Here is a 24,059-nt window from a genome sequence, read left to right as displayed (position 1 = left end):
TGACAGGTCCCCAAAAGGGAAAAGAGTCTGCCCCATGATTCTCAAAGGAATTGAGAGGACCTAGGCAGCTCTGCCATAGGCAGCAGAGGAAATGGCACATCAAACTAGTTATTAAGGAGAAGGTCTAACATAAAAACCTCCTTGCTAAAAACATGGTTGTGATCTTCAAAGCTAAAACCACTTATTTTACAGCTCAAATCGCTTCAGTGAAAAACTCTAATAAGGGGCTTTTTAAAGTGGTTAAGAACAACAAGGTCTAATCCCTTCAGTTGAAAAGAGACTAAGGTTTCACAAGCATTTTGTGGTTAAGATGCTCATCATTTAGGCTGAATTCAACTTGGTCATGACGCATGTGGAGGATGGGTTCAGCAAAGATATTCCTGGTGGTACTCCTCAGCAGTTGTGGTTTCCAACTATTTCAGAGCTTCAGGTCAAAGAAATCCTTATGGGGATTAAAATAGGGTCTCCTAGTGACCTGTGCCCCCCCAAACGTTCTGCAGTTGGCTCCTGACCTCTGGCTTAGCTCTTGGAAACATTTTTTATCTAGTTTTGAGATGTGGTGTTTTCTCTGATGGATGGAAGTAAGCTGTTGTTATTCAACTCCTCAAAAAGCCTAACGTAGATCCAGAGGAATTGAAGAATTAACGCCCTATCTCTCTTCTTCCCACTCCTGTGAAATTACTTGAGAAGCACCTGAACAACATGCTAGTCAAGATCATCACTGACCATAATCTCCTAGACCCTTCTCAAAATGGCTTCGGAAGTGGCCATAGTACTTATTTTACACAAAGGCTGTTGAGAAAAAGTTGAATTCTCGTGCCCAAAGGGTAGAGAGGATATAGGTCAGAGTAACACCTCCCAATATCAATAGTTACACAATAATTTTACTCCAACTGACCATACGGTGGTCATTATTAGTAAATGTAGATGGAATAATATGATGAACAGGGGAACTTATAACTTCACCACTAGGTGAGCAAGGAAGCAATTCCTTTTGATTTAGGTACCCTCACACACCCTAGTGGTGTCATGCTTCATCATCGGGTCACCCCGACGCCTAAAAGTCGGGGTGGGCTCGACCACAGTGTTGGGAGCGCTTTGAAGAGATTGCAGACCAGGGAGGCTATGAAGATAAAAAACCTCAGGCAGATCCCCAGTTTCCCTTTATTTTTGGGTCTGTCTGGGTTGATTAAAAATAATAAGAGTAGGGGTAAATATAGGAGTATTATGGTCCTATGACCCTAGTGCCAACATGTTTCAGTCCACAGTGGCCATAAAGGTCCAGGACTTTCTTCAGGGCAAACTAGGCCACCCTGGGATACAGAAGGGGGAATTCCCTATTCTGTTTTATTATGGACAAGGGTAGAGTAGCTACTCCTTGTGTGAAAGACTGATTTATTAATCTGTCTTGCGTTGTAAATCCATCTGTAAGAAAAAACACAAAGAAACACATATCCAACTTATACAAATCGGTTTGCATCATGGTATTTCCAAAGTGACGTGTTTCAAAATCGTGTTTGGAATCAGGAGCCACACCTATATGTGCCAGGTGGTCATAAAGGCATAATAGTGTGCAGCTATATCCACATATGTGTCACTCAAGACTTGTATCTGTGTACAGTTAATCGGCGTGTCAGATATATTGTGCGGTGGCGATTATGCTCGCATTCTATCTGAATCCAGTCGCCAAAACGTGGATACTATCAATGAAAAAACACTCTCATAAAATCATCCCACACACGTCTCATTCACACCATATCTGTGATTCAACACAGTATTAAAAACCATGCGTGACTCGTAAAACCTATGGGTAATTGTGCAAGTATCTTTCACTCCTGCATACTTGCTTACCCGGACTTCGAATGGTAGTCGTTTCTCAGGGGATGGAAGGGCTAATGGAGTAGCTCTGTAGTCAAACCCTAACGTTTGCCCCAGGGGAAATATGAAGAGGTATAGTTTGAAAATTATCACGATAAGGCATCCAGGATCAAACGTAAATAACGATGATTCCTTCTCTGGTGGGGGACCCAATGCTAGGCTAATCGTGCTAGAGTAACAGACTTACTTCGTCAAGAGTCCTGCTCCGCTTCGCCACCTACTTGGACCCGATCCCCGGCGTTTCGCGCCGTGTTACGGTGATCGGGAAGTTTATACTTCCGTATTGTTTGAAGGGGAAGATTAGATTGGTCTGCGCAAGCATGTGATCGGAGATGTATCCCGAACAGGATTGGTTAGTCACGGCCTGTGACCCAAGTTGTCAAACAATAGAAAAGTGGTTAAACACGAACAACGCCGAAATAAACATTGTGGATTTATAATCCGTTTATTCATATTAGCGTCCTTATTAAAACAAACTCGTGAAATGTAGTATGTATTGTTGGAGGCTCGTATTTTTGATTAGTGTGCATTTACTAACGGATACGGGATAACATAGTGTGTATGCTTAAACCGTGCAGATTCGACGGCGATCTTTGTAGCCAGTTCTCACGGCTGATGGGAGATGTAGTTTATGTATCCACTGAGGTAGTAGAGTGTTACCCAGTGAAATACATAGCCAGCACTATTCATAATTCTTGGTCCCATCAATTGTTGAATATATTTAAGTTTTAAAGGGAAGATTTTTTTCTGAGTGACATGAATGTCACAAGAGGTAATACCCTAGTATAGTATATACATATATATGGGCATTTCACAATTGTAAGATGGTTATTATTTTAACGGAGTCTAGTATTTTCATTACATGAAACTCAAGGTCTATGTGCGGTGATACTGGAACCCAATCTCCTAATAGGGGGGAAAGTAACATATGGAAGATTCTCATAAGATTATAGATTACCCCTTTAAAGTACTACAGTACTCACGACGAGGGATGTGCTACCTCTACTTGTTCAATTGGTTCCAGGGTATACAATCGTTAAGCCCCTTCTCATGGGTCTTTAAACGATAGACCCATCGTTGTTCACGCTCTAGGAGTTTTTGCTGTAAGTTGTTCCCCATAGTTGTGACCTTTTCTAGTACTGTCCACTTCAGCTCTGTGTCCTTATGTTTTTTCTCCTGGTAATGGGCAGTAAGCCTAGTTGCTGTGATTGATCTACGTATAGTGCTTCTATGTTCGCTGATGCGAACTTTGATCTTCCGACTCGTCATACCAATATACATCAATCCACAGGGGCATTTTATCATATAGATCACGGATTCGGAGTTACAATTTGTGTGTGACCTCTGTTCCCATGGAAAATTTAAACCCAAATCCAATGTTTTGGTGTGTTCTGTAAAGGGGCAGGCCACACATGACCCACACGGGTAGTGTCCTACAACTGGTGATAAACCCCATAATGTCTGCTGATCAGTTGGTTTAGGAGTAAAGGAGTTGGTATGTACCAGGGCATTTCTCAAGTTAGAATTTTTTCTAAAAGAGAACATGGGTTTCTCAAAAGATAACATGTTTGATGTCAATATTGACCATTTTTTATTTATTATTTTTTTCAGGTCATTGGATGAAGAGTTATATGTTGTCACACATATAAGTTGGTCTGGTTGCTCTTTTGTGTATGTTTCTAACAGTGCTTCCCTTGGTGTGTTGCGAGCTCTTTTGTTTGCTCTTTGTATGATCTTATTAGGGTACATCTTCTGTTGGAGTTTGTTACTAAGAATAGCTGCCTCTTTTTTGTATGTTTGGATGTTAGAACAGTTTCTACGAATCCTCAAGAATTGGCCTACTGGTAAATTCTCTCTTAAGGATCGTGGGTGGGCACTATCAAATCTCAATAAACTGTTCCTGTCCGTGGGTTTTGTATACAACGAGCTCTCAAGAGTGCCATCTTTAGCTGTGAAAGTGACATCCAGAAATGAGATGCTTTCTTTATTCACATTCATAGTGAAATGAAGGTGTGGGTTAAGTGAATTGATCCATGTTTTAAAATTCTCAAGACTAGTTAGATCACCTCTCCAGATCATCAGGACATCGTCGATGTACCTGTACCATTTGCAGATCTGCCTACTGAAAGGATTTTGAGTCCATATATGTAGGTCCTCAAAATAGCTGACGTACAGGCATGCCAGACTTGGGGCGAATGTACTCCCCATCGATGTCCCATGTATTTGTAGGTATAATTGATCTTCAAAGGTGAAAAAGTTTTCTGTCAATGCCAAATGTATGAGGGTGATCACCCACTCAATAGGTGCTGCCCACAACCAATCTTCCTTTCTGAGGATCTCTTGGATTACTCTGATACTTTCCGCCTGAGGTATGTTTGTGTACAAAGCTTCTACGTCCAAACATACCAAGAAGTTATCCGCTGGATTGTATTCAACTTGTGTCAGAAGATTGAAGAGGTGTTTCGTATCTTGAACATATGATTTAATCTTCTTGACCAAGGGGCGTAAGAACCAGTCGGTATATTTTGACAGTGGTTCCAGAATAGAACCAATCCCTGAGACAATGGGTCTCCCAGGGGGAGGGGTCTTCCCTTTGTGTATTTTAGGGATGGTATAGAACAAAGGAATTCTGGGGTTTTCCTGATTCAGAAATTCATATTCTTTCTTCGTAATCCATTCTTTTGTCAGGGCCTCTGTTGTTAAAGTCATGATAGTTGTTTTTATCCGTTGTGTAGGATCCCTGTTGATCTTTTTGTAGTATTTTGTGTCTGCCAGTAGATTCAGACATGCTGTTCTGTAAGCGTTGGTACTCTGTATCACGGTCGCTCCACCTTTATCCGCTGGTTTGATAATTATATCCGTTCTGGACTGTAGGGTGGTTAGAGCCGCACGTTCTTTCTTGCTTAAATTGTTGAACCCGTTTCTCTTGGGATGAAGTAGTTCAACTTCCTTGCTAACTGCTTCTTCAAAAGATAATACTTCTGGAGGCATCATGTTGGTAGGGGGGAGAAAAGAGGATTTTGGTCTCAACCCCGTGTAGGTGTTATCTTCAACGGGTCTCTCTTTGTCCTGAAAAAAAGTTTTCAATCGTATTTTTCTGAAGAATTCGCCTAACTCACATCGGAGGCGGAATTTGTCCAGATAGGTAGTAGGGACGAATCCCAAACCTTTATCCAGAATTGTTAGTTCGTCTGTGGTAAGGATGGCATCTGTGAGGTTTACAACTAATCCCTCGTATTGCTTGTGCTCGGCTGTTGTTCCCTGGTGTTGCTCCTGGTGTTCACTGAGCTCCGTTCTTCTTCCCACTGAATTCGTTTCCCCCTTCTTCCTCGTCTCCCTCTTCTTCCGCCCTGACCTAAAAAATGTTGGTTGAAGTCCGGCTGATAGTATGGTCCTGTTGGGAATTGAGGGGGGCCATGGTATTGGACTGGTCCAAAAGGGGCTGGCCAAGGAAACATCTGTTGGTGTCCGGATCACCAACAGATGTTTCCTTGGCCAGCCCCTTTTGGACCAGTCCAATACCATGGCCCCCCTCAATTCCCAACAGGACCATACTATCAGCCGGACTTCAACCAACATTTTTTAGGTCAGGGCGGAAGAAGAGGGAGACGAGGAAGAAGGGGGAAACGAATTCAGTGGGAAGAAGAACGGAGCTCAGTGAACACCAGGAGCAACACCAGGGAACAACAGCCGAGCACAAGCAATACGAGGGATTAGTTGTAAACCTCACAGATGCCATCCTTACCACAGACGAACTAACAATTCTGGATAAAGGTTTGGGATTCGTCCCTACTACCTATCTGGACAAATTCCGCCTCCGATGTGAGTTAGGCGAATTCTTCAGAAAAATACGATTGAAAACTTTTTTTCAGGACAAAGAGAGACCCGTTGAAGATAACACCTACACGGGGTTGAGACCAAAATCCTCTTTTCTCCCCCCTACCAACATGATGCCTCCAGAAGTATTATCTTTTGAAGAAGCAGTTAGCAAGGAAGTTGAACTACTTCAACCCAAGAGAAACGGGTTCAACAATTTAAGCAAGAAAGAGCGTGCGGCTCTAACCACCCTACAGTCCAGAACGGATATAATTATCAAACCAGCGGATAAAGGTGGAGCGACCGTGATACAGAGTACCAACGCTTACAGAACAGCATGTCTGAATCTACTGGCAGACACAAAATACTACAAAAAGATCAACAGGGATCCTACACAACGGATAAAAACAACTATCATGACTTTAACAACAGAGGCCCTGACAAAAGAATGGATTACGAAGAAAGAATATGAATTTCTGAATCAGGAGAACCCCAGAATTCCTTTGTTCTATACCATCCCTAAAATACACAAAGGGAAGACCCCTCCCCCTGGGAGACCCATTGTCTCAGGGATTGGTTCTATTCTGGAACCACTGTCAAAATATACCGACTGGTTCTTACGCCCCTTGGTCAAGAAGATTAAATCATATGTTCAAGATACGAAACACCTCTTCAATCTTTTGACACAAGTTGAATACAATCCAGCGGATAACTTCTTGGTATGTTTGGACGTAGAAGCTTTGTACACAAACATACCTCAGGCGGAAATTATCAGAGTAATCCAAGAGATCCTCAGAAAGGAAGATTGGTTGTGGGCAGCACCTATTGAGTGGGTGATCACCCTCATACATTTGGCATTGACAGAAAACTTTTTCACCTTTGAAGATCAATTATACCTACAAATACATGGGACATCGATGGGGAGTACATTCGCCCCAAGTCTGGCATGCCTGTACGTCAGCTATTTTGAGGACCTACATATATGGACTCAAAATCCTTTCAGTAGGCAGATCTGCAAATGGTACAGGTACATCGACGATGTCCTGATGATCTGGAGAGGTGATCTAACTAGTCTTGAGAATTTTAAAACATGGATCAATTCACTGAACCCACACCTTCATTTCACTATGAATGTGAATAAAGAAAGCATCTCATTTCTGGATGTCACTTTCACAGCTAAAGATGGCACTCTTGAGAGCTCGTTGTATACAAAACCCACGGACAGGAACAGTTTATTGAGATTTGATAGTGCCCACCCACGATCCTTAAGAGAGAATTTACCAGTAGGCCAATTCTTGAGGATTCGTAGAAACTGTTCTAACATCCAAACATACAAAAAAGAGGCAGCTATTCTTAGTAACAAACTCCAACAGAAGATGTACCCTAATAAGATCATACAAAGAGCAAACAAAAGAGCTCGCAACACACCAAGGGAAGCACTGTTAGAAACATACACAAAAGAGCAACCAGACCAACTTATATGTGTGACAACATATAACTCTTCATCCAATGACCTGAAAAAAATAATAAATAAAAAATGGTCAATATTGACATCAAACATGTTATCTTTTGAGAAACCCATGTTCTCTTTTAGAAAAAATTCTAACTTGAGAAATGCCCTGGTACATACCAACTCCTTTACTCCTAAACCAACTGATCAGCAGACATTATGGGGTTTATCACCAGTTGTAGGACACTACCCGTGTGGGTCATGTGTGGCCTGCCCCTTTACAGAACACACCAAAACATTGGATTTGGGTTTAAATTTTCCATGGGAACAGAGGTCACACACAAATTGTAACTCCGAATCCGTGATCTATATGATAAAATGCCCCTGTGGATTGATGTATATTGGTATGACGAGTCGGAAGATCAAAGTTCGCATCAGCGAACATAGAAGCACTATACGTAGATCAATCACAGCAACTAGGCTTACTGCCCATTACCAGGAGAAAAAACATAAGGACACAGAGCTGAAGTGGACAGTACTAGAAAAGGTCACAACTATGGGGAACAACTTACAGCAAAAACTCCTAGAGCGTGAACAACGATGGGTCTATCGTTTAAAGACCCATGAGAAGGGGCTTAACGATTGTATACCCTGGAACCAATTGAACAAGTAGAGGTAGCACATCCCTCGTCGTGAGTACTGTAGTACTTTAAAGGGGTAATCTATAATCTTATGAGAATCTTCCATATGTTACTTTCCCCCCTATTAGGAGATTGGGTTCCAGTATCACCGCACATAGACCTTGAGTTTCATGTAATGAAAATACTAGACTCCGTTAAAATAATAACCATCTTACAATTGTGAAATGCCCATATATATGTATATACTATACTAGGGTATTACCTCTTGTGACATTCATGTCACTCAGAAAAAAATCTTCCCTTTAAAACTTAAATATATTCAACAATTGATGGGACCAAGAATTATGAATAGTGCTGGCTATGTATTTCACTGGGTAACACTCTACTACCTCAGTGGATACATAAACTACATCTCCCATCAGCCGTGAGAACTGGCTACAAAGATCGCCGTCGAATCTGCACGGTTTAAGCATACACACTATGTTATCCCGTATCCGTTAGTAAATGCACACTAATCAAAAATACGAGCCTCCAACAATACATACTACACTTCACGAGTTTGTTTTAATAAGGACGCTAATATGAATAAACGGATTATAAATCCACAATGTTTATTTCGGCGTTGTTCGTGTTTAACCACTTTTCTATTGGCTGACAACTTGGGTCACAGGTCGTGACTAACCAATCCTGTTCGGGATACATCTCCGATCACATGCTTGCGCAGACCAATCTAATCTTCCGCTTCAAACAATACGGAAGTATAAACTTCCCGATCACCGTAACACGGCGCGAAACGCCGGGGATCGGGTCCAAGTAGGTGGCGAAGCGGAGCAGGACTCTTGACGAAGTAAGTCTGTTACTCTAGCACGATTAGCCTAGCATTGGGTCCCCCACCAGAGAAGGAATCATCGTTATTTACGTTTGATCCTGGATGCCTTATCGTGATAATTTTCAAACTATACCTCTTCATATTTCCCCTGGGGCAAACGTTAGGGTTTGACTACAGAGCTACTCCATTAGCCCTTCCATCCCCTGAGAAACGACTACCATTCGAAGTCCGGGTAAGCAAGTATGCAGGAGTGAAAGATACTTGCACAATTACCCATAGGTTTTACGAGTCACGCATGGTTTTTAATACTGTGTTGAATCACAGATATGGTGTGAATGACACGTGTGTGGGATGATTTTATGAGAGTGTTTTTTCATTGATAGTATCCACGTTTTGGCGACTGGATTCAGATAGAATGCGAGCATAATCGCCACCGCACAATATATCTGACACGCCGATTAACTGTACACAGATACAAGTCTTGAGTGACACATATGTGGATATAGCTGCACACTATTATGCCTTTATGACCACCTGGCACATATAGGTGTGGCTCCTGATTCCAAACACGATTTTGAAACACGTCACTTTGGAAATACCATGATGCAAACCGATTTGTATAAGTTGGATATGTGTTTCTTTGTGTTTTTTCTTACAGATGGATTTACAACGCAAGACAGATTAATAAATCAGTCTTTCACACAAGGAGTAGCTACTCTACCCGTGTCCATAATAAAACAGAATAGGGAATTCCCCCTTCTGTATCCCAGGGTTACCTAGTTTGCCCTGAAGAAAGTCCTGGACCTTTATGGCCACTGTGGACTGAAACATGTTGGCACTAGGGTCATAGGACCATAATACTCCTATATTTACCCCTACTCTTATTATTTTTAATCAACCCAGACAGACCCAAAAATAAAGGGAAACTGGGGATCTGCCTGAGGTTTTTTATCTTCATAGCCTCCCTGGTCTGCAATCTCTTCAAAGCGCTCCCAACACTGTGGTCGAGCCCACCCCGACTTTTAGGCGTCGGGGTGACCCGATGATGAAGCATGACACCACTAGGGTGTGTGAGGGTACCTAAATCAAAAGCCATAGTACTTAGTCAGCTCTCATTGCCGCTACTGATGCGGGAAAAATGCAGGTGGTCCAAGGTGAGACCACCGTCTTAGTCCTACTGGACTTGTTGGCAGCCGTTGATACCATCTCTCCTTCACAAATGGTTAGGCGGTTACAGCAAGTAGGGGTGGGTGACAAGGCGTTTGTAGTGCTTCAATCTTTCTGGCGGGTAGACTTCAGATTGTTTGCTGCGGTCAGTTCAGTGCTAAGGCTTTCAGTCTTTCTTGTGGAGTACCACAGTGGACACACTTAAGCTCACTTTTTTCTAATTGTATGTCATGCCATTGGCAGCCCTTGTGCTATCTTTTGGTATCTAGGTGCTGTCATATGCGGACAATACTCAATAATTGAGTCCTTCACTGATAATCACTTTGAAACAGCTGAAAGCTTTAAATGCTGCATGATGGGGTGAGTTGCTGTATAAAGGAGAACTTCCTCAAATTAAATGCCAACAAGACTAAAGTGATAGTCTTTGGAGCTGAGCATTATGTCTAGTCAGAGCTTTGGTTACCGGAGTCATGCAGGCCCATCCCCTCTCCTGTGCATTCTGTTAAAATCCTTGGTGTAATATTGCATATTTCTCTTAATTTCAATCTATAGGTAAACTGCACCATCAGCAGCTGATTTTTTATTATTCATGTCCTCAAGAAGATCTTTCCATTTATTCCTGAGGAACTTGGAAATGCAGTGGTTATCACATTGATCACCTTGAATTTAGACTATTGTAACTCCATGTATTTGACTATCAATAGCTATTTTCTAAACAAACTTCAGACAGTGCAAAATGTGGCTGCACTGCTCGTCCTCAACATCCAAAACATCTTTCTGTAAAAGGAGGTCTTCGGAATATTCACTGGCTGCCAATTAGAAAGCACATGATCTTCAAGGCACTTACTATAGTGCATCTTGCACTTCATGATAATGGTGCATTGGCTATCAGGTCTACCTTTCATTGGTACAGGCTGACCAGGCATTTGAGATCAGCCTTGGGCAAGAAAGTTGTAGTCCCTAAATCTCGAAAGGTACGATGAAGCACTCGTTCCTTCTCTTTGCCAGCTACACAAAATGGAGCACCCTGCCTAAATACATAGCTGGGACCGACTCCTTCGTCGCCTTTTAAAAATATTTAAAAACCTAGCTTTTCATGTCGTAGGCTTGTATTTTGGGATTTATTAGACTAGCTCTTCCTTTCTTTTTCCTTTAGAGGGATCTCGGGTAGGGCTTTGGAATTCTTTCGATTCAGCGCCTTGGTACCTGCGGGTTAAGAGCGCTTTATACATTTCCTTTTCATTTCATTTCATTACATTGTTACAACAATTTATGATAGTTTACTGGAGGTCAACATAAATATACAGAAGCATACTGTTATTGACCTCTTCAAAAGGCCTGAAAGTCCCTTCAAGAAGTCAAATATGAGCTTTCCTACTTAAACTAGTCAGACTAAATCAAAGAGCACATAAAATGTGTTAATAAAAATGGGCCACATTACTAGCAATTAAAACGGACGGCATCCTATCACTCATGCAAACACTTTAAAGCCCCCCGCATCCCGCATTTCATGAGCAGTTGATATAAGCAAATTGCATGGTCTGAATTCCAGGGTGCCTCACCCACACAGAAAAACAGAATCTGGGACACATCAATGTCATGGTTATACATGCTCACAGCCCTTTGTTCATGTGTCTCTAAGCCGCAACATCATATATGAAGGAAGCATAGAGGTCCAAAGAGCATTTTCTTGAGCCTTAGGGTCTGATTACAAGATTGGCGGTCCACCGAACCTGTGGTGGATGTGTGGTGGCAGTCAGGGACAGTCACACCAGTGGTTCGACTTCCGTATTACAAGTAAGGCGGTCGTACCATTTAGGGACTGCCGCAACTGCCAGGGGACCACATTCTCTGGCAGTGGCGCAGCGACCTGGGGAAGCAATATGCTTGGCAGTGCCGCTGCAGCACCGACAAGCATATACTGAGTTTCTCCACCACCAGCCTTTTCGTGGCGGTGAGCCTGCGATAAAAAGGCTGGCGATGGGAAAACAAAGGGGCCCAACAGGCCCTCCTGTTGCCCCTGTACTCTGGGATGCATGCAGGTTGGCACACGTGTGCATCCCTGTGTGCATGCACCCCCACTTCCTGACCGGCATGAACTTAACAGTCCATCCCATGCAGGATCTTACTTGGGTATTCCCATTGCGGTACCTTTTTCAAAGGCACCATGGTGGGAACACCAAAGGACAGCCTGCCAGAGCAGGAGAAAATCCTAATCTGGTGGGTGGGAGGCAGGCAACTTTGGTGGTGCAGGTGGTGGCGTGCCACCCCACTCCCACACCACCAAAGAGGTAATCAGCCCCTTAGTGTGAAGGAGGCTTCAGCCAAACAAAAGAGTACCCCTCTGGTCCCCTTATGAGCCTCTGGATACTTTCTCAATTATATTTCATTACACATTTCACATCCGATGTGTGAAAAATGCTTTTTTCACTTTTTAAAGCACTATGTTGAGTTCACCTGATCACCCATTTTGCACAAGGATCATTTTACTAAACAGTTTTCCTTAGTATTTTCTCCTTACGATTTCTATAGATTTTTAGTCAAGTATTCACTGGGATATATCTTTACACAAACTGCACGCAGAGGCAGAGAGTGCTAGTTACATTCACTCATACATCTGTCCAGACAGCACAGCAGCAATTATTCAATAACATATGTCATGAGATATGTATACCCACCATGTTAATGGCATTCACCGGACCGATGCTATTTACATACATATCGGTGTGTATCACTGTTGGTTTCACTGTAACAGAAACAAGAATGCTGTTGGTATGAGTCTACATAGAATCGATATGAACATAACAACAGAAACTGTCTATATAATGTCTCTTTCTCTGCAGTCACCTGACTGGTAAAGGCACTCAGAGGAACTGTTACCCGTAGCCCTGTACGAACACTGAAAAGCCACATCTAGCTGCATTTCCTGCATCACTTCTTCTCCCGAGGGCTGCTCATTCTATCATTCATTCCTTTTTACCCTCCATGTTGAATTCTCAAAAACTAACAAGCAACAATGCAACGAGTAAAAGGGACATATCTCAAAGTCTATACAAATTATGCTTTCATTTATACTGAGAAACACTTTGCACAAAAAGATTTGAAACCATATTATAGCAGTCTTTAGAGGTAAGTACATGACAGTAGTGCAAATGTCGTATGATCCATTTGCTCTGCACACTTTGGAAAATCTCTAACCGGAAACGGAGAATGAAAAGGCCACGCTCACCCAGTGGTTGTGTTTAAACTCATGAACTTACAGTTACCAACGCTGGATGACTAGCACCCAGTGACAGTTGAGCCTGGCCAGTGCACTGTATAAAAGTAGACGTTCATCTATTCACTTAATCGCTATGCAAACGCTTACTTGGTTCAGCATTGATGACGTATACCATTATGGTGGAAAATAAGAAAATGAGAGCAAGCGCACAACGAAACAGAAAAAAATAATAGTCATTAAACGAAAGTGACAGTATGAATGTATCATTTCCTGAGACCATTCCCGTGTAACCTTCTTCTAGGAGTTTTCTTTTCTTAGAATTCAGACTACAGCTGAAAAAGCATGCAAATGTTTCCCACAGAACACCTCTTCTCCTTTCAAGACTTTAAAATGCGGACATTTCCAAGAATGGATTGAAAGGCATTATGGCCATTGGCAGCAGCGGCTGCTCCGCTAAGGCAGAGAAGTGTCACCCCACTGGTCTTCGCCGTTGTATCATTTTATTTTTTCCTTGCTTAAGCCAGTTGTGGTGCGGGGTTGGCCTGTGTCACAGCCAGCAGTGGGAGGAATGACATGTGCAATTAAGTGCACATGACGGTTTGGCAAGCTGTCTTGGGCCGGTCAAACAGTCATGCGCACTTAGCATGTTCTCCACCGGGCTGTAATGCACAGTCTGGGTGGAGAACATGCACAGGCTGTCAGTCCCTCACTGAGTGCCGAACCTTGGCACTCAGACCAATCATGACGCTGCTGTCATGGTGACAGGAGTATCATGATTGGCTCAGGAGAGCCTGGGTGCTTCCTGGAAGAGAAGCGGAGAAGAGATGATGTAGGGGAGATGGTGTGCTGATGTAAGTGAATTATACGTAAGCCGGTGGCGTTGTTTTAGGGAAGTGTAGTTTTGTTTGTGTAGTGTATTGTAGTGTATTTGTGTTTACGGTAGTGTAGGGGGTCGTGAAGGGTAGTGTTTTGTGTAGTGTAGGGTAGTGTAGGGACTGGACAGGGGGTAGGGGCAGTGTCGTGCTGGGGGTACAGTTTTAGGGTTTAGGGTAGTCTGGAGTTTGTGTAGTGTAGGGTAGTGTTTTAGGGTTTAGGGTAGTGTTGGCATGTCATGTAGGATAGGTATATTTATTTTACTGCACAGTTACTTAAAACCATTTGCAATATAACAGAGTGATTTAAAAGCAAAACATTAAGAGAAATTCATTTACAGTTATAAACAATTTCATTCCATGGAAAGTACAAGTAAAATATGAAAAAAAAATGTTTTTAATTAAATTGTGTGTGAAGTGTTATGAGGGAAGTGTGTCTTCGCCTGTCCACTTCGAGTCTGTTTTCTCGCGGTTGGCATGATCTTATTCTTTAATAAGTCTGGAACGCACTTCCTCCATGTATCTCCCAAGTCTGGCCAGGTCGATCGATAGAGTGCAGGAAAATAAAGCCACAACAGCTTATTTTACTGTCCAAACACCTTTGCGTAGCCATATTGGCTTTAGTAGCTTCAGACGAGATTGTAACAGACACGGACATCAGCATGTCAGATGTAGTAATGATTCTGTTTTGAAATTGCAGATTCTACAGCTGATTTTGTGTTCAAGGGCTTTCCAACCCGGATTTAGTTCTTTTATTGGGAGAGGCACTTGTCTAGCCCACTGAATGTTTTTAGGGCCTTTCTCCCCAATGCTTGGTGAAGGTAAGTCTTCGATTTGTGCTCCATGTATGTAGCGATCAGCCCAGATTGACCACTTCCACTCTTAAAATGTGCTAGATCACTTTCTCTTGTCAGTTGATAGCACTGTTTATTGATTGCCGTCTTGATGCCTGGGTAGGTTATGTCCTCTTGACTCCAATTCTGTGTTGCCAAATCTAAAACATCTACTGCTTCCTGCATGTAGACCTGCCATGGGTTAGGAGGTTCTCCAAAGATGGATTTTAACATGCTCTTCAGGCTCCCATTCGGAGCTTTGAGTACATGATAATAATATTTTGCGTGCGTTCCCGAGCATTCTTTGCTCTGTTACACCAGGCCAAATTCCAGGCGACTGCCGCTATTACGGCTGTATTTAAGTAGTTTAAATATGCGTTTGTACGCCCGGCATTGTGTGTTTTCATCATTGTGTTCATTTTGCCTGGTAATGCCTGCTGTGCATTACCCGCGATTGCCCTTAATTTGGATGGTAACACCTTTCTGATTGGGATGGTGGTTGGACTCTGCATTTTCTCATGTAGTTTGCACAAAGCGTAGATTGTGGACTCTACTTTAGATTTCATTTTGTATAAATGCAAAGTTGCTTTTCCCGAGTCAATCAGCCAATAACCGAGGTAATTATTAGACTTTGAAACAGTTATTGTCTCTTTGCCCATGTGCCATTTGAGGAATGTTTTTTTGTACAACTCCCGAAGATCAATACTTTGGTCTTTTCTGGATTTATTGTTAGTAGGCGTTTAAGGCGTCTAGTACCCTTTGTAGACCTATTTTTGTGTGATCGATCACCACTAGGTCGTCCGCGTATTGTAAAATTTGGATTTTGTTTACTCCAATATTTGGGACTGCGAGGTTGGCGTTGTGGAGCGTCTTGCCTAGGTCCGCTGTATATAGATTGAACAGGCAAGTCTGCATCCCTGTTTTAAGCCTCGATTTGTAAGACACTTTTTTGTTGTAGTGTGGATTGCTAATTTGACTTTGATCCAAGTATTGCTGTATAACGAAATGATGGTGTTGAGGAGGCCTGGTGGAATTTGCCACTTGCGCAATTTGGACCAAAGCTTACAACGTGGCACCCCGTTGAAGGCTGCTGAATAATCTATGAAGCAGGCAAAGACTGGTTTCTTATTTTTGATGTTGGCTTGCTGACTTAAATATGATATGGCCATGATATTATCAATTGTCGAACAGCCTTTACGGAAACCTGTTCGATAAGGGGGACGGATTTCATTTTCTTCAACCCATCTGTTTAGTTCTGTCAACATGGTGTTTGCATAGGCTTTCCCTTCGATGTCCAGAAGGGCGATTAATCTGTAGTTTTTTGGATCTGTGTTATCGCCCTTCTTGTATATGGGCTGTAAGATTGACCCGCGCCACGAGTCTGGCACCTTGGCCTGTAGTCGGCATTCGGTGAATAGGTTGGATAGGACGCTCCCCCAGTATGTTGGGCCTTCCCTAAACATAGCACCCGATAGGCCATTAGGTCCTGGTGCCCGTCTTTCCTTATCTTTTTAACTACTTTTTCAACAGCTGTTACGTCTTGATCATTTCTCACGACTACATTCGTAGGTTTCACTACGTTGTTTTTGCTCACTGTGTGGCCGTCCATGGTCCTTCCGAATTCAGTGCAACCTTCCCTTTCCACATTAATTGTTGCCACATGTCTCAACTGTACGTCGGTGTGTACCGAGTTATGCCGAGCTACTGTATCATTATCCAACTGGGCTATATATTGCCAGAGTTGTCGATGTTTATGAGGTTTTGTGAGCTCGTGGATCTTGATCCATTCTTCATCAAGCTTGTTTTGCTTGAGCATCCATAACAATTGTTTCCGCTCTTCATACAGTTTGTTGCACTTGTCCAGTGTTGTTTTTGAACCTGCGATCTTATGTGCTCTTTTTGCCTTGTTTAGGTTGCAAGTAATGACACTCAGTTTTGTCTTGTTATGCACGGTTTCTATAATAGTTTTCTCTTTTGGTTTAGGCTCAGCGTTCTTCAAAGCTGTTTTCAGAGCAGTGGTCCACTCTTGCCAATTTTCGATGTTGGGCTCAACACCAGAGTAATTGCCTATGCGTTCTTGTTTCTCTTTCCAGTCCTTAAATGCCGTCGCCTGATGCTTGTTCCATTTTATTATTCTCACCAGGGCATGTTCCTCAATGCCTGTCGATTGGGCTACCATGATGATTCTTTCCCGTTCTTTGATAGTGAATTTTGCTGGCAAGTTGGTTACATAAAAAAATATAGTCGATTATGGAGCAATTCTTAAATGTAGTTTTCCATTGGTTGTTTGAGTCTAAGCTTTTTATTAGACTCTCGGCTGAATTGAGGCTGTAATTTAATAAAAAATTATTAAAAGTTCTTTCAGCGAGTTCTTTCAGCGCTAGTTAGGTGCTTCCTTTTGCACAGCTTTGTTCCCAAGTAGTGCAGATTGAAGTCCCCCACACGCATTTTCGCCGGTGACCAGTGTGTCCATACAATTTCCTGTATTGTTGTTATCATAGATTTTGTGGCCTACAGTTTCGATTGACCAAATGCGGTTAAGTATACGTTTATTAAAAGCAGTGAGATGCTGTCTTCCTTGTCCCTTTTACCTTCAATTGAGAGTGCCTGCAGCATATTTGAATCAGTGATGATAGTCCTTACTGTTAGTTGTTTTGCATGTTTAACATACGTCGAGATCCCACCTGAAGGTCTTCCGTAGCAGTTGTGTTTGATGGCTAATTTGTGGAATCTAGCATATCCTTCCAGGTGTACTGGTTCTGTAGCCCAGGTTTCTTCTAGGCATATGATGTCACCCTCTATCAGTTTATTTGTTGCTGTGACTTGTTTGGGAGCTTTTTGTAAACCTGCCATGTTCCAAGAGACAAGTTTGAGGCTGTGTGGTGTCTTTTGAAGTAGCCCTTATATGCCGGTATTAACCGCTGTTGACAATTTTGTCTCGGGCTGCGCACGAGGGTCCCCTGAAAAATCCGCAATGTGCTTTTTTACGTTAGGTATGATCAGTGCTGCTCTGTGTGTGTTGTTCCATCGAATTTTCTGGGGTGCATCTTCTTTTATTATTCTATTTGTGATTGTTTCCTCCTGTATTCTAACCGATATACTTAGGTTTTTATAATTCCGATCTAGTTGTGTATTCGAGGTGCCTTTCAGTATACTGTGGGGATGTTCCTTTACTTTCTTTGTGTGGTTGGCAGTATTTGACAGTTCAAGTCGAATTAGCGGATATTTTTCATGCTCGGGTATCATGATCGTTATCCCCCAATTTTTGAATATTTCTTTTTCCAAGAACAGAGCTTCTGGAATATGATGGTTTATCCATGTCACTACCGTATTTTCCTGGGTAGGATCTTCGTCCCTTGGTTAGAAGTGAACACTCACCATATCTACTTTTGTTATATTGGACAGTGATGGTATGTGTTGAAGAAGCCTTAGTAAATTGCCCCTATTTAAGATGTCATGCCTGCCCTTTGATTTGTAGAGTGGTTGAAAGATGCTTAGTATTGCATCTCTTGTGTCGGACAAATGGAATGTATTGCCCGTCACATTATGCAGATGTTTGGTTCCCTCAGACGTTATCTCTCCTGAGAACTTAGGTGTGACAGCCTGAGGTTGCTTCTTTCCTTTCCCCATTTTGTCTTTAGGGTGCTCGTTTGATATTTTGTCCGAGCAGATTGCTTTTGTATCTGGTGTGTCACTCCACTTGTTCAAGTTTCTCCTGTATGTCTCGGGTAGCTAGTTTGGTTATAATTTTCGTCGTCTCAGGACCATCTCTTGTCTGTTTATTTGCTTTTGGTAATTTGGTAAAGATTGGATATGATTTTTTATTCATTTGCAGGTTCTGTTTTTGATTTTTATTTTTTTTTTGCAGAGTTTTATATAGCGCAAACTTGACCCGAATCCAATCGGGTATCAGAGTGCTTTACATAGCACCAGTTACGTTACATGAGGACACATTAATTTTTTGTTAGGCACAGGGAGATTAAGTGATTTGCCCAGAATCACAGGATGTTCAGCGTCATTACTGAGACTCGAACCCAGTTCCCCAGGTCCGAGGTCGAGCACCCTAGCCGTTAGGCCAACTCCTCTCCCCAATCTGGTGTTATTACTGGTTCATTTGAGGCATATGTTGACTCCCCCCAACTTCTTCTAATTTGTGTAGTCTTTTCGCAATTCTTTTGTTTTCTTAATTTTTTCTTCATGCGTCTTGTCAAGTTAACCTGTGTTGGTTGATTTAAGGATTCTTGCTCGTCCTCCATATTTCGTTTTTCTGTAATGGCTATCAGTTGATTGTCAAGTGCTGAGTCTGTGTTTACACTGGCCTTGTTTAGTTCCTCTTTTGTGGTGTTATGCCACGGCCGTGCAAGCGTGTTATTGTGGCTGTCGTTGGTTACTCTAATATTTAGATCTTCGATGAGAGTGGTCAAGACTTCCGGGATTGTGGCTAATTTATCAATTGTTGGACAACAGGCACACTCCGTATTTACTGTGGTTGCGTAGGCCTGTGCTCCCGTGATTAGAAAGTTAAGGTTGGCCAGTTTTTGATCAATCCCTGTGATTGCATTTGCCATGTTATTTAGCAGATCTACTTGAACGTCCATCTTGTTTAATGGGTAGTTCAGTACCTACAGAGTAAGTTGAGATGTTTTAAAGAAAGTATCCCATATGGGTCCTGAGTCAATTACTGGCACTGTATTGGTTATTGATACTGAGTCGTATGTCTCGGGGCTTTGACACCACTTCGTGCCTTTGAGCACCTGTTTTGGTGGTAATGGTGTTGAAGTTTGTGTGTTTTTTTCTGGTGCCTGGATGTTTTGAACTTGTGTCTTTTTTTTGATGCCTGGGCGTTTTGGACTGCTTCCGCATGGTGTGCTTGTTTTGATGTTCGATTAATAATTTTTACCAGTACCTCAATTGGTTGTTGAGCCTCAATGCTTATAGATTGTTCTTGAGTTTTTTGCAAAAGTGGACTGTCGAACTCCTCTTGTGGGTATTCAGTCTCTTGCAGGGGCTGTTCTCTTGATGTCATAAGTTTCAAATCTGTTATGGACCCCCATTAGTTATTTTGTTGTTCCGTTCAATCTAGTTTTGACAGACCCTTGGTTAGAACTATGGACGTTCTTGAGTCATTTGAGTCCTTTTAGACGTTTGTCTCAAATGTGTCCTTGACTTGTGTGTCCCTTGTTGTTCTATTCTTTATTAGTGTAATTGGTGCTGGTAGTTGGTTTTCTCCGTCTTGATTAGTGAGTATTGTTCCTACTGGATCTTTTAGGAAGTCAATCTTGCTTGGTGCATTGTTTATTCTTGCAAATATTGGAAAAACTGGAGAAATTAATGTTTGAGCCTCCCCTTAATTTTTGCTTTGTTGTTTTCAGCCGTCAGTACTTGTGTTTTTCTTTTTCTTTTTGTTGAAGGGAAGGGCGCTCTGTCTTTACCAGACCTCATGATTCACCCTTCTTTTTTTTTCTTCTTCTTTTTCCTTTTTATTTTATTATTTGGTTGTTGGTTGTTTGTTGTTTGTTTGGTTGTTTGGTTTGGTTGTTTGATTCTTTAGTTGTCACCCTATGTCAATGACCAGACTATGGATGGAATTGCAGACTGTCCAGTATGGTGACCAGATGGCAACCCAGCTCCTAGGGCTCCTAAAGCTCCTAGGGCTCCTAGGGCGAACACCTGACACCTGACAGAAAAAATAACAGTACTGTTGCAGAAGTTTCCCCAGGTACCTAACCAGAAATCACACTGGGCTGTTAACCCCGCTGGCTTCCCACACCCCTGCTACCTCCCACTCACTCTCACTCACTTGCTCTTGCTCTCTGTGTCCCGTTTTCCAAGCCCAAGTCCAATTTCTGTGAGGACTGGCTCCCTCCACACTCTCTGCCTCCCTCAGCCTGGCCGCTCTACCGCACCCTCACTCCTCTCCTCACTCCTCTCACTCCTCTCATGGGCTGAGCGGTTAGCGGGGCATGAGAGGAGCAAGAGCCAGTCGTCCGCAGCGCCAGCAGTCCATGATCCTCCAGATGAAACAGGGCGGCCGCCGAGACTCCTGTGAGCCGTCCACCGAGCCGTCCACCGTGCCGCTCAGCTGCCCAGTGGCACCGCAGTCCTTCTCACCAGCCACGCACCGCAGCGGCAGTAATGATGATGTCGGCAGCAGCGGTAGCGGTGGAGGCGATGGCGGCCGCGGCGGCAAGCCGGCAGAAGGCGGCAGAAGGACGAAAAGACGAAAGGGCTGCAACCGCAACGGCAACATCTGGTAACTCCTCCTCTTCTAGTGACTACGAAACAGTAATTTCGGAATCTTCCATGTCTTCCTCGACGCTCACTGCAATCGGCGGCGGTCAGCGTGCAAACCAACTGTCAATGCTCAGCGTTCAATGTGACAAGCAAGCAGCTATGTTCTTTCCAATGCTCCTGCAGTGTTACCCCCTCCGCGGTGCAGGCAACAAGTGGACACTGCAGCTCTTACTGCTTTGCCATGCACTGGGTGCTCTGGGTGCTCTCGCTGAGCCTGTCTGCCCAGCACCAATCACCAGCACACCAACACCGATGCTCAGGCCCGGCCCCGGTTTCTGACTCGGGCCGGTGTTGGAGCGGGCTGAGGCTAACTCCTCTCTGCGCCTTCTCAGCCCTCTTGGACAAAAGCAAAGCTCAGCTGGGGGCCGCGGGCCCGTAGGCAGCACCTCAGCGTCTCGATGGCATAGAAGCTATCAAACTTTTGCGGGAGCCGCGGGAGGTTGCGACGGCTGCGAGGCAGCAATCCAGCGTCCTTCTCCACACTTGCGCACTACGGTGATCAGCTCAAAAACCTGGATTCTGGATCTAGACCTGGATTCTCATGTAGGATAGTGTTTGGGAGTAGGGACGGGACAGGGGCTAGGGGTAGTGTTGTGCTGGGGGTAGTGTTTTAGGGTTTAGATTAGTGTTGTGGTGTTAGTGTAGTTTAGTGTTTAAGTTTGGTAAAGTCAGGTTTTTAGCAGGTGTTAGATTCCAGCGATATTCACCATAAAGCTGTCGTTAACAGCTGTTAGCGACAACTTGCTAAAAGGGCGATAGAAATATCGCTGCTTTAAAGGCAAAAAGTGCAGCTAAAGTGACTATAAGGCCCTTGCTAATATCCCCCCTGGTTACCTAGGTCCAAGGTGGCAGCTTTGAGCCTGGTGTGGCATCCTCACCCAGTTGAAGTCATACATAACTATACAAATGTATTGAAAACTTAATAAAAACACAATCGTTAGGACTGACAATGGAGTTGCTTGGGACATTTATGAAATGACTGATTAGTTAGTTTTCTCTTTTCTACTGTCCTGTTTGTTCTTTTTTTGTACCTTACTTTGCATGGACACATTTGCACAAAGTGAACTTCAAAGAATAATTCCATACCTCCAATGTCGGGCCGTAGCTTGTTGTCATATCCCTCGAGGAGGCCATTTAAAATATGCGTCACGTCACTGTCGTGCACTTTCGACGTTAGCACCCACGTTTTGTTTAACGTGACATCTTCATAATCTTCCTCTGTCTTTTGGCTCGAACTGTGAAGGGAAAGGCAAAAACTGCATTAGATAAAGTGTTCCAGGGTGCATTAGAAGCGTATTACCCTAATAGAAATAACCATTAAACACAGGTTAAAATACTTTGTTAATGTGTATCAGTTAGTCATGCATGCACTAGAACAGTGGTTCTTGTGCGGACCCCCACTTAATCATTCCTGGAATCTGGGGACTCCCACTGAATCATTATTGGAAAACCGGGGATCCCCACTGAGTCAGTATTGGAATACAGGGACCCTGGTGTGAGCAACTTCAATGATTTGAACCTCAAACCAAACACAAAAATACATGAAAAGGCATTCATCAAGCAAATACATACATGTCAAAATATTTTATTTAATTCTCAAACAAATATAAAAACAAATTTAAAAAATGGGTGCTTTTTTTAAAATTCAATTGAAAACACCTGCCATTCATACTATATTCCTGCCATCCATACTCTATTCTGTTTGATGCACTTGTACTGCTCCCGCGAATCAATCTGAGGATACCAACGTAATTTTCAGTCCCCAAATTCAAATTGCATCACATTTACTGAACGTTCTAAAATATTCAATTGTACTTCTTTATTTATATAGGCCTTATTAAACTGTTATTATTATTAAATTTACTAAGCAGCTGAGGACCCCAGGAGTAGGCATTGTGGACACCCACAGATTCCCAGATTATAGGCTTAAACCCACTGCTCTAGAACCTACAGTGTGTTACTCCCTACTCCCATCAAATCCACAATTTAGAACTTCAACCATACAAACCTCCATTAACACATTACTGATTTCCACCACTTGCTTATCCAGTGTCAAACAGGTGCTCACATAGCTCTTACCATACCCACAAGATATGCACACACAAGACCCAAGAAGATCGCACACATATATATTTTTTTCTGAATTTTATATAGCGCAAACTTGACCTAATGGTATCAGAGCGCTTTACATGAGCACCAGTTACGTTACTCAAGGACACTTTCACTTTCGTTAGGCCCGGGGAGATTAAGTGATTTGTCCAGAATCACAGGATGTTGAGCGTCATTGCCAAGACTCGAACACGGTCCCCAGACGTGAGATCGACTGCCCTAGCCCGTAAGGCCACATCCACTCCTTAATATACTCAAGGTACCCTCAAAAAACCTGGTATGAGAAGAATATGAAGAATAAAACACATGAGAAAATATCTCTAAATTCTTAGAGCTCTAGTTCCGAAGATATTCATGTTTTCTGTAAATGTGCAAACAACGAGGGATATGTGTGTGCAGGGAGGGCACATGCATCGAAGTATGTCTGAATGTGGTTTACTCATGCACCTGGTGTAATAGAGCATATCTTAATTTGCACATTCACGTGGGAGCATATTTGTTAAACATACATATTTTTCTCAGAAGAAGAAAAGGGGTCCTTTGCAATTGTGGGTGATGTGATACCCATCCTGCAGTGTTTCTTTCCCAGCACAGGCCATAGGCATCGGAGGCATTGCTAACTGCGTTCCACTGCCTTGCATCACACATTTCTGAAACTCTTGAAGAGGTCCAAGTATTTGCTCCCCATAGATCTGAAAGTGCAACACCCTTCAATTCAGCCCAAGAAATAGCAATGCTACTTGTTGACCTGCCTTGGATCCCTGTGGAACCACATCCCGATGGAAAGAGTAAATATGCCAACAAATAAATAAGATGGAGCAATAGTGGATGTTAACCATATGCTTTTCACATTCCTAAAACCTTTTGTGATATTGGCCGATATGTTGAATAACTGGGGCCACTGGAACATAAAAGTACATGCCAATCAAATTCAGTGACTAATTAAATCA

The 24,059-nt window shown here is 42.8% G+C and overlaps 1 protein-coding gene across 2 annotated transcripts in view; it reads right to left on the bottom strand.

Annotated features, from left to right (window-relative positions):
- GABRG2 (gamma-aminobutyric acid type A receptor subunit gamma2) overlaps positions 1 to 24,059 on the bottom strand; it is a 510,299-nt gene that overhangs the window by 262,906 nt on the left and 223,334 nt on the right. For both annotated transcript variants that reach the window (XM_085617829.1, XM_085617830.1), the window contains exons 2-3: positions 22,087 to 22,235; positions 12,460 to 12,527 (exon numbers count right to left, since the gene is read on the bottom strand). In XM_085617829.1, coding sequence (XP_085473955.1) covers positions 12,460 to 12,527; positions 22,087 to 22,235 — 217 coding nt within the window. The remainder of the gene's footprint in view (positions 1 to 12,459; positions 12,528 to 22,086; positions 22,236 to 24,059) is intronic.

This window comes from Triturus cristatus, chromosome 7, assembly GCF_964204655.1.
Source record: "Triturus cristatus chromosome 7, aTriCri1.1, whole genome shotgun sequence".
In the NCBI taxonomy this organism is placed as follows: Eukaryota; Metazoa; Chordata; class Amphibia; order Caudata; family Salamandridae; genus Triturus; species Triturus cristatus.
Note: the sequence above shows the minus strand (reverse complement) of the source record. Positions and strands in the feature narration are given on the sequence as shown.